The sequence below is a fragment of the Meles meles genome, chromosome 3 (genome assembly GCF_922984935.1).
Source record: "Meles meles chromosome 3, mMelMel3.1 paternal haplotype, whole genome shotgun sequence".
NCBI lineage: Eukaryota > Metazoa > Chordata > Mammalia > Carnivora > Mustelidae > Meles > Meles meles.
This window is the reverse complement of record NC_060068.1, coordinates 142804157-142819504: the sequence shown is the minus strand read 5'-3', so window position 1 is coordinate 142819504 and position 15348 is coordinate 142804157. Positions and strand designations below refer to the sequence as shown.

The window sequence follows — 15348 nt, the reverse complement described above, 5'->3', positions numbered from 1 at the left end:
ACATCAGTAAGAAAAACCTAAAAAAAAAAAAAGGAGAAAGAGAGGAAAAAAAAAAAAAACTGTCTACCTGCCAAGAAATGGCTATAAGACTAACAGCGAACTTCTCATCAGCAAAAATAGATGCCACAGGAAATGGAATCATTAAGAAGACAGAGATAAACAACAGGAAGAATAAAAGAGGGGATATAAGAAACATAGAATTTTTCAAACTTTCAGTGCTATAAATTAGAGGCTTATCGCCTGTGTTCTTTTTTCTGGTATTGAGTGCATTAATTTTTCAAATCTTCTTTATTTTTTAATTTACAAATTTAAGTACATACATTTCCTTTAAGTAGCACTCTATTAAAAGGAACTATATCTACTACAATGTGAGTAAGTCTTAAATTTACCATAACTGAAAAAAAAGGGGCAGTTACAGGAAAAAAACAAACAAACATGTATATATATTTTTAAATACACAATACTCATGTGTGTGTGTGTGTTTTGTTTTGCTTTTTGTTTTTTTGTTTGTTTACAAATATCCATTTCTAAAATGTCTCAGAATGATGACTGGGAAGTTACATATCAGTTTCAACTAGTCTTCCCTGGAGTAAGAATCAGGGTCACAAGGTGAAAGTAGGAAGGAATAACAGGGGTCTTCAGTTATATCTAAAGACATTTTCCCCTCAACACACACACACACACACACACACACACACACACACACACACACACACACCAAATACTTTTTAAAAGCCTAAAACCAAAGGAAAGGAAAGGTGTGGCATTCTGTTACCATCAATAACTCTTAAATCTCTAAAGGCACTCTGGCCAAAACAAATACCCTGTCTAGTCAGACAGAATGCCTGCCCCCTTTTAGCAAGTGGTTTTCCAGCTGCTGTTCCTGTGAAACCAGGTAGTGGGTGTTGAAATACGGGCTATAAATAAAAGGAAACCCACAACTTTTCTGCCACGGAAAAAGAGGATCCCTTGCCCATGTGTCAGAGGCATAGAATAAATCTGACTCACAAAACAGCTTCTGAGAAATTTCACTCTCAAAAGACTGCCTATTTGGTTAAATAAATACAGGTGGATGGATGGATGGATGGATGGATGGATGGATGGATGGATGGATGGATGGAAAGCTGAGTGAGTGAATGAATGAATGAATGGATACACTTTAAGGAGTAATATACTATCTAGCACAGCCTGAGGGAAGAGGATGGAGACCAGCAAATGCTGGATCTTCTTCAGAAACCTTGTATCAAGTGAACACAGACTAAGAGTGACACCCAGTGGCCAGACCACCTGCATAGCACACGGGATGATTCCCAGGACTCCACACCCTGGCCGCTGCCTGCAAACAGGTTGTTTGAGGCTTTTTCTCTTACTGCTGTGTTTTGGAGAGGTCCGTGATCTAGAGAGTGCTGGGGGGGGGGGGCGCAGATTTGATTAACCAGTTTCCCTCTCTCCTCCTTCTTCCACCTCTCCCCGTCTCCTGGCTCACCCTCCCCTTCACTAGGCAATCATGTGAGGTCTCTGGTGATGGGGTACCACAGGTGACCAGGTAGAGAAGCCAACAGAAGACACCGCAGAAATAAGGAGAATTCTCAAGCCACCACTGCAGTACAGGGGGCCATGTTCCTCATGGCAAGAGTGGATCCTCTACTAAGCCTCTTAAAATATGATAATCAAATTAATTTAGTGGCATGAATTATTGCTAGTTAGTACAAGGTAGGAGGTAGAGAAGTCCGAATATAGTTTGTGAAATCTGATGCCTATTAAAACTGCCTCTCAAAGAAGACCCCCCATGGCAGGAGCGGCCATAGGAAGAGTTAGAGCATATTGGTCACACACATACACACACACACACACACACACACACTGTGCCAGACACCATTCTAAGTGCTTCCTATGTGTTAGCTCATGTCAACTCCTGACAATCCTATGGGCAAATACTAATATCATAAGCATTTTACAGATGAGAACCCTGAGGCATAAAAAGACCAATTAACATGTCCAAAGTCGCCAATCTGGTAAGCTAATGAAGACACACAATGTGCTTACGTGGCCATGAATGTCTTTTGGCGGTCTGGCTCTGGAAATCTGATCATTAAGCTACTCTGCCCCCTGAGGACCAGGTTCCCTCCAATGGCCACTGACCTCTCAATGACCAGTGACCTTCCAGGGTCCAGTCCCCAAGGCCTTTCAGCAGGCAGCCCTGTTCTACCTCTTGCAGTCTGCAACAGTGTTAACTGCCCTCCCAACCCGCTTCCTTCCCCTCATGCGCCTCCTTTGTTCTTTTGTCTCCTTGGCTACATCCTTTCTTCCTCTGTTCTGTAAATTGTTCTTCCTCACCAAATCTCTGTGTTTATTCTTTCTCCATCTTACCAGGACCTCAGCTGCAGAGCTGGTAGAAAAAGAAACCTAGATTTCACGTCAGGATTCTGGAGTTCCAGACCCAAGGCCTTGGGTTCAGCCCTTTCACTCTGGGGGTCCTCCCTTGCCCCTGCAGTAAATGAGGGTGTGCTTTGGGCAGTGGTTCCCACCTTGGCTGCCCATTAACCCCACCTGGGGAGCTCCCATAACCCTGGCTGCCAGGCCTCACTCAGAGCAATGAGATAGAACTTCTGGGGACAGAACACCGGCATCCATATTTGTGAAATTCCCAGAATCTCTCAATTCCTATTGATTGGTCCTTAGCCATGCCCTCTCCTTCCCGTTCCCCCACCCCTTCCCAAGTGCCAGCCTTCATCTTGTCCTTGGTCTCCTACCTCCAGGTTCTCCCCTGCTCTCACACGCCCCACTTAAAGCCAGGGTTCCACTCAATGGCTCCCCATTCTCTGCCAGGCCCTGAACAGGAATTCTCTGTCTGCCACATCTCGTCTCGACCCCACTGACCTTTGTCACACCAACGCCCTTGCCTCTCAACCAACACGGGTCATTCATCACACAGCCCCTCGCTTTCCTACCTGTGATCACTTTTCCCCATTTCCATCAGTTGAAATGCATCCTACAAAGTTGAACTCAAATATTGTCTATTTCACGAAAGTTCTCCTGACACCCTTTTCCTGCTTATAAACTCCCACTCACTCCATAATCCTCTAGGGGCTCAGCGAGCGCTCTTCCTTGCTTCAGGTCACTTGAGTTCCCACATTTCTGTGTAGGGGAAATGACCTGTCTCTTCCCTTACAAAGGACAAGGCTTAGAGGGAGCTTCTGCCCTTGGTCCACTCTCTTCGGTGGCTCTTTTGTACAAGCGAAGACATTCTAATCTGGGTGCGTAAGGCCTTAGACAATCCTGGGGCCACATTTTCCCAGTGTCTCCACGCTATCAGCCAAGTCTGTGTTCCATCTGGTACTTACTGGGCCAGGTTTCCTCTTAATTTCCTATCCTCATGCAGGAAGCCCACCCCAGAGACACTGTCAATATTCCCAAGCTCTGCTCCTCCATGGGGGGTGGGCAGCCCAAGCTGGCCATCTGGTCCTCACTGGACCCATGGATGGGTCTGCTCCTCAGAACTAGCCCTTCCAGACCCGAGGCAAAAAAGAGGAAAGGATGCCCTCTATCATCCTGGCCCACGCTGTCGTCATACATTAAGCTTTCCTCAGACCTCCATGGGAGGGTGTCTCCTCTCACTAAGCTGTAATCTATAGGTCCCTGTGTGTGCCCTTCTCTCAATGGAGCCCCTTGACTGGATGGGGTGAGAGGCAGAATACAAGTACTGATACCATGCCTGCAGGGATAACAGCAAAGCCCTATGGCTTGGAGTTGTGCCTCTCTCCTCGCATACAAGAAGGCCTCAGTGACCATCTGCTGGACAGAAATGAACTGACTCATTCCCGGATCACTCATCCTCTCCTTCCCAGCATCCCTTGCGGCAGCTGTGGTGGTCAGGACACGCTCCTCTGACTCCATCTTGCCAGGAAACCCTGAAGCTCATCTGCAGCTCCGCTCAGCATGGGGCGGGGCCCCTGGGGAAGGCATCTCACCCCAGGACATCCCAGAGGGCCCCTCTGCCATACTCACATCGGGGAATACGACTCAGGATCTATGTTCCTGGTGGGAACAAAGCCCACTTCTCCTGAGCGTGTCGACTTCCCAATGAACCACTGAAGCCCGGGTATGACAAAGCCGATGATCTCAATGCTTTCTCCCCGGTGAAAATTCAGCTCATCCTTTTCTTCCCTCTCATATTCCTTCCAGGCCTTACATTTTCCTCTGCCTGTGGAGAAATAACACCATCAACCAAATAAGGCAGAAACTGCTCCTGGTGTAATAGGAAATGAAGGGTTCCCTGAATTTAGAATTTTGAGGACCAGTATCATCACCCCCTCCCACAAAAAAGAAGAAATTGGCAGGAATGACATAGGGTAACTGGCTTTTAATTTTTCCAAACTGGGACATTCAAAGAAAGGAACTACCATCCATGTTCACTAACACTTTACAAAAAAAAAGATGTTTTAACAAATGGAGGAAAGCTCACCTCAGGATACCTAAAACTGAATAAAGTTCACTCCTGGAGAACTGGAAAGCTTACTCTATTGCCTTACTGTGTCTGATTTGCCATTATCATGTAAATACTTCATCATGGTTAGCACAAATCCACAGACCAGAGGGAGAAACATTGTGAGATCTCTCCATTCTTTTCCTTCCAGTCCTTTGGCTACAATGACCCTCAGTCTCCCCAGCTATAAAATGGGAACAGTAAGAATACTCGTCTCATAGATATTAGGAAAAGTCAAAGAGATTAAGTGCACCATGCCTGGTACCTAACCAACTTTCAGTAAATGTTAGCCTCCTATTACTGGTAAACGGAAAACTTCTCAGGCTCCAGAAGGATTTGGAAGACTTGCCTTCTGACTATGGTCATGACTCAACTTGGTGAGCTGTCCAGCTAAGCTCTAGTAATGACATATTTACAAGCTCTGTGCTGTCCAGCTTACAAATCTTTTCTCAAATCTTTCCAAGGTCCTAAAGAGTAAATAGAGCATTTTCTCAAATCTTTTCATTTTCTCAAATCTTTCCAAGGTCCTAAAGAGTAAATAGAGCAGCCATCACACTCTCCTTCTTACAGGTTAAAAGGTGGAAGAACAGAGAGGATCTGTGATTTGTCCAAGGAGCTGGGTTAACCAACTGCTGGTTAACCCTTCTTTCCACTAACGTTGCTTTCCTGGAGATAATGGCTCTTATGTGTCTTGGTTTCCATGTTTCCTTTAGCTTCTCTGCTGTAGCTACGGGCTTTGTTTCCACCTCCCCTGACATTTTTGATCAAGTGTCTATGGATTGTATCCTCAGGAGCAGAAATTTTCACACTTTGTAGGCAAATAGTGTGTTGAACACTTGCAGTGTGAGAAAACTGTACTGAGTGATTTTCAGATGTCACTCAATCGATTTTCCATGGCATTCAAAGTCAGTTTTATAATAAAATTTTTAAGTATTTCTCATGAGAAATTGTAGTATAGTGAGAGCTCACGAACTGGCCGAGGTCACACTGGTTTTCAGCTGTGGAGCCAGAATTCAAACCGAGAACAAATTTCATAGCCCTGTATTCATAATTCCAAGGAATGCTTATCTTACTGCAGATAGTCAAAAATCTTGTTTATGGTGAGTCAACTGATTAGCCCTATCTGGGTTCCATAATTCCCTCCATTTTTTTTTAAGATTTATTTATTTATCTTAGAGAGACAGAGAGAGAGACAGAGAGCGCATGAGCAGGGAGAGAGACTGGGGGAGAGGGAATCTGAAACATGGAGCCCAACACAGGCCTCGATCTCGGGACCCCGAGATCATGACCTGAGCCGAAATCCAAGAGTCAGACGCTCAACAGACTGAGCCACCCAGGTGCCCCTCCCTCTATTTCTTTTTTTTTTTTTAAGTGTTATTTGGGCTCACGGCTTACAAAATTGCACTTGAGCTAGGCTGGTTGGTGGTGGGAGGGGCTCTAAGGATGAAGATGAAAGGAATATATGTTCTAGATACTAGAGAACATTGAAGTTCATCTCCAGTAGATACATATGTCCTTACAGAAACGCTTGTATATGTATGTATGTGTCTCTGTACACATAAACATATACATTCCCATGGAGATTACCCAAAATACATGCATGTTTATATAATGCATACCTTTATATATCTATTACATTTATTTATTCAACAAATATTTACTGAGTATATCCATCACATGCCAGGCATTCTTACTCTTCCTAAATTCAAGACCAATTTCACAGAAGTTTAAGGGAAATTGAAAACATTTTGACCCGAGATTGAAAACAGGCAGCCTGCAGCCAGTTTGGCTCACATTGGGCTTTTTTCACCTGACCCATCATTAAATCCCCATTTGCTAACATCTCCTACCCAGGCTCTCACTCATGTGTGCGTTCTGTCTGCCACTGTGAACCTTTGTACCAACAGCCCCAGACTGAGAACTCTCATGTCACAGGCAAGGAAACAGCAGGCAGCAACTGGCTTCTCCACGTCCAGCCAGCAGTCCAAGCTAGGCAGGAATTCACACCAAATGACTCCAAACTTGCAGATAAAATTAGGAGGCAGGGCGGTATTATCTTTCTGACGATACTGTCTTCAACTCAGCCATACCGATTTGATAGGAGCCTGTCCAATCCCTCTTCCTGGAAAGGCCACAGCTTCCTGGATAATTTTTTAGGAACCATCTGCCAATGGAAACATGGGGTTTGCAAAGACGGATTTCAAAAAATGCCACCAGCGAGGAGAATAGTTCATTAGAATAAAAACAATGGCCATGATCATAAGTATCATGGTTAGTACTCCTAATAAAAGGTGACAAACATTTATTGAGAACTTCTTTTGTATCAGGTGCTGTGAAAAGGAGAGTCCAGCAGGCCTAGATGTTTTCTGGCTCTAAATTAGTTTGCCAGTTAAATGACTAACAGAGATCTCTTTCCATTCAACTGTCAGATTCTCTGCCAAGGCCAAGCACGGGGTCCACAGCCTGGGATCATGTGTATGGCCCCTCTGGATGTTTGAGGTTATAAAGCCTTCAGGTCCAGATTCTCAAACTTCAGTATGGAATACATCCCCTTAGATTCAAGGGGAGCTTATAGAAAAGGCGAATTGCTGAATCTGATCCCAAAAGAGCCTGAGGATGGCCAGGCAGGCTGAACTTGTAGTCAATCCCCAAGTAACTCTGATACAAATGGTCCCCAGTCCCCATACTGAGAAACACTGCATTTGAAGACCAGGTAGTAGGTACAACGTCCAACTGAAATTTTGAGTTGTCTCATATTTCACCAAATTGTACAAATTTTGACTGTTAAAAAAATAAAGGAATGACAAAAGGGGGGGGAACCCACCCAGATTTTGTTCCCTCCATAGGACCGTAGATGACTGCGTCTACAAACCTATCTCCCCTGCACTGTGCCGACCTCAGTCTGCTCTGGGACCCACTCCCAAGATGTAGTTGGTTACTCACTGGTGGAAAGGGAGGGGCAGAGGTTCCAGAGCTGACAGGGGCACTAGACCCCGCTGACCGGTCACCAAGGACATGCCCTCCCACTCGGATTCGCTGTCAGTGATCTTCACGGAGATTAACTCCTTCTTGCACAGCGTCAAATACTCTCCTTCCTTCTCAGGTGGCGGAGCCACGGAGCACGTGGCTCTGCAGAAGAAGTGGCCTGTACATAATGAGAAAAGCCCCTCCAAGGAGTAGCACTAGGTGGAAAGGGATTATCACACAACATAACATTTCTAAACAGAAGGCCGGCTACTTTTCTTCCTAGGAGTAAAGGACACGGTCAAGGGAGAAGCACCACGGGAAATCTTTGCGGTCCCAGAAAAACTGGATGGAGTGGGGGGCAAGGGACTAAAAAGCCACTGGGAGGGAATAAGCTCAGAGAGGTTTGTGAGAGTAAGGTTGAATTGGAACTTTACCTTGAACAAAAAAAAGGGGGGGGGGGACAAAAATTAACAGAAACTTAGTTACAACTGTAACCTTCTACTTAATCTTAGAGCCAAAAAAAAAAAAAAGAATAAATTTGGTTGATGTTTCTCTAACCAGATTTTATAGTAGCACAGTATGACATTCTTTCCTTCCATTGTGCTTTGTTCAACGTGATCACAAACAGAATCTAGAATGCAAATCTAGATTGCACTGCAAATCTAGAATCTAGAATGCAAAACATTCTAAGCAAATCTGACTCTTTCATTGTGCCTGCCATGTCATGGGTCCTTAGCTGGTTGGTTGAAGCACCTGTTGGATCCTTCCTTATAAACAGATTGGCCTATGCTCCAAGAAGTTCCCCAACACCATTTTCCTCCATCTCAGGAAATCTTGCAGGTTTTGCAAGATTTGCAATTTTATTTCACAATCACATTATATGATGAAAAGGGATTCTTACTCCTGGATGCACGTTAGAATCATCCGGGCAACTTTTAGAAAATACCAGAGTCTAGGCCCCGATCTCTGGAGATTTAATTGCCTGGGTGGAAACTTGGCATGGGGCATCTTCTCCAAACTCCACAAGAGGGTCTCACATCAGACAATCGGTGAGCCTCACCCACACCTGTTCATTCGATATCAGTGTCAAACGGACAGAGATGTTTGGGGTAATATGTAACAGGTGGGTCCATTTATGAATATTCTTACCTTGGAAACATTTTTTTTGCCTCCTTTGTATCCTAATTATTTCAGGGGCTCTGATAATAAATACCCAGATAAAACACCACCCCATCCATCCCCCATGCTCACCTTCCTGTATCAGGAGGCCCAGGTATATTGTTTCCAGGTGTTTCTCATCCACTGACACTTGGATCTCTGTATCTTCCACCAATCTGCAGCTGAGCCAGTACTTATGGTCAAAGAGGAGATGTTCCAGACATGCAGATACATAGCCTAAGAGGTCAAGTCAACATGATTCCTGAACAGCATGATTTCTGCCACGAGCTGAGCACAGAAAAGGGTGAGGAAGCTCCTTTCTGAAGGTCCCTCCCAGACCTTCGTCCCCAACCTGATCCCATTTAACTGAAATTAGAAGAGCATAAAGAGGTAGCTAGAAAATTTCTAGAGCGACCTGATTCTTCTCAGCATCTGTTGGGAAACACAAGTCATTTTTAAATGACATTTACTCCTTTCAACACATTATGGGTCTCCATAATGAATGATAAGATGACCAAACCTAATTACCTTCTTCTAATACATCCATAGAGGAATTTCGAGATTCTAATTTGATCTCTAGGGGGTCCCGGTTCCCTCTCCTTAAAGTTTTCCTGACTGAGGTTCAAATTCCTGTACCTCTCCTCCTACACTGTTGGTGGGAATGCAAGCTGGTGCAGCCACTCTGGAAAACAGTTATGGAGGTTCCTCAAACAGTTGAAAATAGAGCTACCCTATGACCCAGCAATTGCACTACTGGGTATTTATCCTGAATATAGAAATGTAGTGATCTGAAGGGATACTACACCAATGTTTATAGCAGCAATGTCCACAATAGCCAAACTATGGAAAGAGACCAAATGTCCATCAACAGATGAATGGATAAAGAAGATGTGGTATATATATACATACAATGGAATATTATGCAGCCATCAAAAAATGAAATCTGGGCGCCTGGGTAGCTCAGTGGTTTAAGCCGCTGCCTTCAGCTCAGGTCATGATCTCAGGGTCCTGGGATCGAGTCCCACATCGGGCTCTCTGCTCGGCGGGGAGCCTGCTTCCCTCTCACTCTCTCTGCCTGCCTCTCTGCCTACTTATGATCTCTCTCTGTCAAATAAATAAATAAAATCTTTAAAAAAAATGAAATCTTGCCATTTGCAACCACGGGAATAGAACTAGAGTGTATTATGCTAAGTTAAATAAGTCAGTCAGAGAAAGACAATTATCATATGATCTCACTGATATGAGTAATTTGAGAAACAAGACAGAGGATCATAGGGGAAGGGAGGGAAAAATGAAACAAGATAAAACCAGAGAGGGAGACAAATCATAGAGATTCTTAATCTCAGGAAACAAATTGAGGGTTGCTGGAGGGGATGGAGGTGGGAGAGATAGGGTGCTGGTGATGGACATTGGGGAGGGTACGTGCTATGGTGAGTGTTGTGAATTGTTTAAGACTGATGAGTCACAGAGATCTGTACCCCTGAAACAAATAATACATTATATGTTGATTAAAAAAAAAATTCCTGAACCCCTAATGATGCAGTGTCTGGAGGATTGTCCATGATCCACAAAGGAGTCAGGATTGGCTTTATCGTCCCTTCTCTGATTCTTTCCATCATTCATGCCCAGCATGTGCTCCCTTGTTAAAACCGAACTAGATACTAAGCAAATTGCAATTATGGATAGTATTTCAAGCATTCCTATGAATGCGAGTTATTTGTGTTAACATTTTGCTTCTTTTGAGACATCCTCTTCCTTAAGATGCAAAAACTTGTTTCTTTCCATTCTGACTATTGTGATTAGGCCTTGTGTGTTTTCTATCATCATGCTTCCTATACTTTAAGGTGCACACAAATCACCTGGGGATCTTATTAAAATACAGGTGTTGGCTCAGTAGGTCTGGGGTGGGGCCTGGGATTCTACTTTTCTAACAAACTCCATGCAATGCCAAAAGTTCTGGTCCATGGAGCACACTTTGAATTAAAGACGGGTCTCTAAATGATCACAGAAAGAGACACACAGTGTGGTGAGCAGGAAATCAACATGACTACGAGAGAAATTCTACCTTCTAGCCAAGAGCCATCTTGACCCTCCACCCCATGCAGTCATTTTCTAGAAAATCCTGCAATCTGAGTCCCCTTTAGCAGATAACTCGCCCATCTCTTTCTTTGACTCTTGTCCAAAAACATAGGCTGAAATATCCACAACTTCAGTATTTTGAGCAGCTACTTTGATCTGACTCAAGACTGGTTCCTTTTTTTTTTAACCGTCGATCTGCCTTTCAGTTCGTCCTTCAAATTTAGTGATCACCAAGAACAGTTTATCAATGGATTGACTGTTGAAGAAAGTAGTCTGTCCCTGAAAACAAAGTAATTTGAGAGTACCTAACATTTGAGTATCTAGAATTACTCTCAAATGCTAACAAATCTAGCAAAATCTAGATTTGCTAGCATTTGAGAGTAATAGTTAATACTTGCTTTAGATTTAGTTCCAGGCAGTTTGTGATATTTCAAAATTTAACCATCCGTGTCAGGGCTCTACTTCTTTTAATTATCAGATACCGATCAATTCCCTAATGACAAGCCCTCCTGATGGGTGGAACCAAGATGTAGGTTCTCTTCCACCTGCCTGCTCCATGTCATACCTAAGTTCAAGTAGGTGGAAAACTTCCAGATTTCCTCCATGGTCTTGAAGGTGATGAGGAATTGAGCCCTCTGGGACTGAATGCCCACCAACCTGGCTGAGAGGTCCTGCGTAAAGAGAAGAGTGAATCAGCCTGGGATGACCCTATCCTGTTAACAAACTCAGACAAGTGCAAAATGCTTCGTATAAATTTCTTGATTGTAGCACTGGGGTTTTCTTACACCACACACACACACACACACACACACACACACGCACCAAAAAAAAAAATAGAAAAAGAAAAAAAGGAAATAACCTAAAAGTCCATCAATAGGAGACTGGATAAAACGATTTCTGATTCACCCATGCATTAGAATATTATGATACTACGCAGCCGTAAAAGAGAGTGAGGAAATTCTTTGTGCTCTGAGGCAGCCTCCAAAAATACCCCGCTACACAGAACAATAGCAGCAACAGAAGGAACCAGGAGGCAGAACTACGTGCAAAGAATTCTACCTTTCATGTTAAAAAAAAAAAGGAGGATGGGGGAAGGTGAAGGATAAAAGAGAAGGCACATTGGAAGGATGGGGGAAGGTGAAGGATAAAAGAGAAGGCACATTGGAAGCAAGTTTGACTGTGAATCTGTGTCTAATGATTATTTTTATAAAGCTGACAAACGGAAAAAGCAAATTACGCAAAAAAAAAAAAAATCATCCACAGTCTCTCCTCCAGGAGCTCATCCGGTTTAACACTTCAGTTTATTAACTTTGAATCTTTTTTCCTATGCATGATTCTATTTATATAAATAGAATCTATTTATAGATTCCACAAACCACAAATTGTTCTGTAATCTTTGGAAACGAACTATCTCCCACATCATTAATCAATTTACAGTATTTGTAACAGTTACTCATGCCATTATTACATTCACAAAGTTCTTAGCATTTCCTTACGGTTAGATGATTGAGTTGTTTTCATTTCTTTTACCATCCTGAACAGTACTATGATAAACATCCTATAGCAAAATCTTTGAGGTTTTGACACAAGTAATTCTGCAGTTGGGAATGTAGATATTCATGTTTTCCATCCTAAAATGCCCTCTAGAAAGGCTGGGCTGTGCCAATTTGCATGCTCCCCCTCTCCCTTTTTTTTTAATACCTGAGAAAATAGGCCTGACCTACTGTACAGACTTGATTTTCCCCTAAAATCTTTCTCTGTTGCTTGTCCAAGCTTCTAGAGTTGACTATCATGAGTGATGGTCAGAACATCCTTCCTCCCCCAGGCCAGGTCCTGCCATCAAAGATCAACCCCTGGAACACTGTCCCGGGGAACCCTGTGGAAAGAAGAAGAGGATAGAAAGAGAGGAAGGAAGAGAACCCATACCAGGTCCCAGGAGTCCCCAGATCCTGTTGATAAGGGAAGGGATTCTGGATAAAAACTGATATCCGGGAAATTCATCCATTGTTATGCACTTCACTCCTCTACGAACAATGCCTCATTTAACTCACAATAACCCTATGTAAAGAGTACAATTACACTACTTAATCCATTCAAGATGCACTTCTACCACACTTAATCATTTCTGAAATTAAAGATAAAGAAGTGTGACATCATACTTAATTGGCAGCATTTATTTCCCCTTCTTCAAGGTATAGAAAATATTGCTGCATTTTATAATCAAGCAGTATCTCAGATTTAATAGAAAATGGCATTATCCATGTGTAATAGGCAAGGAAGCCCAGGCATGGACAGGTTAAGCAGTTGCCCCAGGTCACCTGTGCTTAGGCTGTGGCCCCTGACCGGAGCCTAGATCTGGCTGACTCCAGCTCTCTGTTCCCGCACACAAGCTGGCCCAGCTCAACCTTCAGCCCAGCAGATCACCTGACTCAATCAAACCCAGCTCTTGCCCACACCAAAAGTGACTCAAATTTTTAAAAGAACTATGGTGCCAGTTAGCAGCTCATGCCTCCAACTTTCTGAATTCTGGAGATTTGAAAAAAAAAAAAAAACCTACTATTTATACTTTCTCTGCTGTTTAGGGAGAACATGCCACCACCCAAGCAAAGTGCCAAGCTCTCTACAGATACTGACTCACTGGCTCCTCCCCACAAACCAGTCTTTTTTTTTTTTAACGTGACAGATTAATAGAACATGTTTCCCTTTTTAATTTGTATCACATTAATTCAGAGACTATAAAAATAACTAGAACATATTAGTTTATTACATAAAGTAATATTCTTTTCTCCCATCTCTAGTTGCAACAACTTTTAACCATTTCTGACTTTGGTTCTCTTTGAAAGTCCCTCCTAGGGGACATCTGGGTGGCTCAGTCATTTGAGTGTCTGCTTTCAGCTTAGGTCTTGATCCCAGAGTCCTGGGATCCAGCCCCATGTTGGGCTCCCTACTCAGCAGAAAGTCTGATTCTCCCTCTCCCTCCTCCTGCTGCTCCTCCTGCTTGTGCTCTCCCTATCAAATAAATGGATAAGTTCTTTAAAAAAAAAAATTCCTCCTAAACTGTAAATAATTTGGTCATACCCTTCTTCCTTGGTTTAACAACTGAAGGTACTAGCTACCCACTATGAAAGAGGAAGGACTGGTTTATTTACTTTATTGCCTTTTTCTCCTCTCATTCTAAAATATATAGTTACTAATTTTTTATTGGCAATTTTGGTACTTCAAAAAAAAGTATACTTAGTGGTTACCAGTGGTGAGGAAAGGGGTTACTATTTAGTAGATATGGAGTTTCAGTTTGGGATGATGAAAAAGTTCTGGAATGAATAGTGGTGATGGGTATTAAAAATGTGAGTGCATTGATGCCATTGAACTGTACACAGAAAATAATTAACATTGAAAATTTACATTACGTCTATTTCATCACAATGAAAAAAAACCAACAAAATTCAAATTTATCACGTTTTTTAAGAGGTATACTTCATGAGGTAAATATCATAACAATTCTCGTCCTAGACAGGTGAGTCACTTGTAGAAGGTCACAGAGCCATGAGTGGCAGATTTTAAACCGTTTTTTCTCTGACTCTGCAACCCCAGAGATTGCCCCCTTCTGAGTCATGCCTATTCTCGCCGAGCAGCAAATGTGTAGATTTCATTCATTCTTTCCTTCCTTTAGTTGTTTTCTTGAGAGCCTACTCAGTTCCCGGCGCTGTCCTAGGTGCTGGCGAGCCTTGCCACAGCCTGACACAAGGCAGGCTCAGCGCCGCATGGGGCCACTCCAGCTCACCTGAAACAGGGCACGCACCTCCTGGTCCTCATTCTCCAGCGCCCAGAGTCGTCTCCTGGCCGCTTCTTGCAGGAGGCCATTTACACACCTCTGGGAGCGGCTCTTCACACTGAAGGAGAGCGTCAGATCTTAAAGAGAACAGAGACAGGAATGCCAGTCAGGGCAGCTGGAAATGCAACAAAAGGGAAAAAAGAATTAGGTAAACCCCAATGTTGCCCACACCTAAATCTTACATTGGTGCCCTCCTTAATTAGAGATTATAAGTAATCTTCACGATCTCCTGAGCACCTCCTTTAAAATGACCTCCAAGGGGAAAAAAAGAGAGAAGGAAGAGGCTGAAGCCTCGGAATGTTCTGGAATCCCAGGAGTTGCTGTTGTTATTTCTGCTTTGAACAAGGTATATTTCTAGGCTGCCTGGCACCGAGGTGACAGTGCCAACAAAAAGAGCTAGACATAAACACCTTCCTGTGGATGATTTGTGAAAGTTTTGAACAAATACTAATTTATCTATATATGTGGAAATCATTTATATGTCAAATCTATGATATGTAATAGATAGTCTATACTTTATGCATTATGTATACACCATACATTTTCTCCAAACTGTTTCTAATGATGAGTCCATTAATGTTTTCCAGGATAGTTGCTTAATGTATTAAAGTCTATGTTTAATTTCTTTGAAATGCACATTGATTCAACCAGTACTATGAGCAAAGGTCCTGGGATACAGCAGGAAACAAAATAGACATGGTCCCTGTTCTCATGGAGCTCGTATTCTTTGTAAGTAACTGATTCTATGAACACAATACTTTCAGATAGAGAAAAGTGCTAGGAAAAAGTGCTAGGAAAGCAATGTAATCAGGTGAACAGTGTGATG

The 15348-nt window shown here is 43.0% G+C and overlaps 1 protein-coding gene across 2 annotated transcripts in view; it reads right to left on the bottom strand.

Annotated features, from left to right (window-relative positions):
* The window catches only part of SH3TC2 (SH3 domain and tetratricopeptide repeats 2), a 51671-nt gene that overhangs the window by 23693 nt on the left and 12630 nt on the right, over positions 1-15348 (bottom strand). For both annotated transcript variants that reach the window (XM_045998917.1, XM_045998918.1), the window contains exons 3-8: positions 14472-14599; positions 11256-11361; positions 8705-8848; positions 7430-7631; positions 6577-6650; positions 4009-4204 (exon numbers count right to left, since the gene is read on the bottom strand). In XM_045998917.1, the coding sequence (XP_045854873.1) occupies positions 4009-4204; positions 6577-6650; positions 7430-7631; positions 8705-8848; positions 11256-11361; positions 14472-14599 (850 nt within the window). The remainder of the gene's footprint in view (positions 1-4008; positions 4205-6576; positions 6651-7429; positions 7632-8704; positions 8849-11255; positions 11362-14471; positions 14600-15348) is intronic.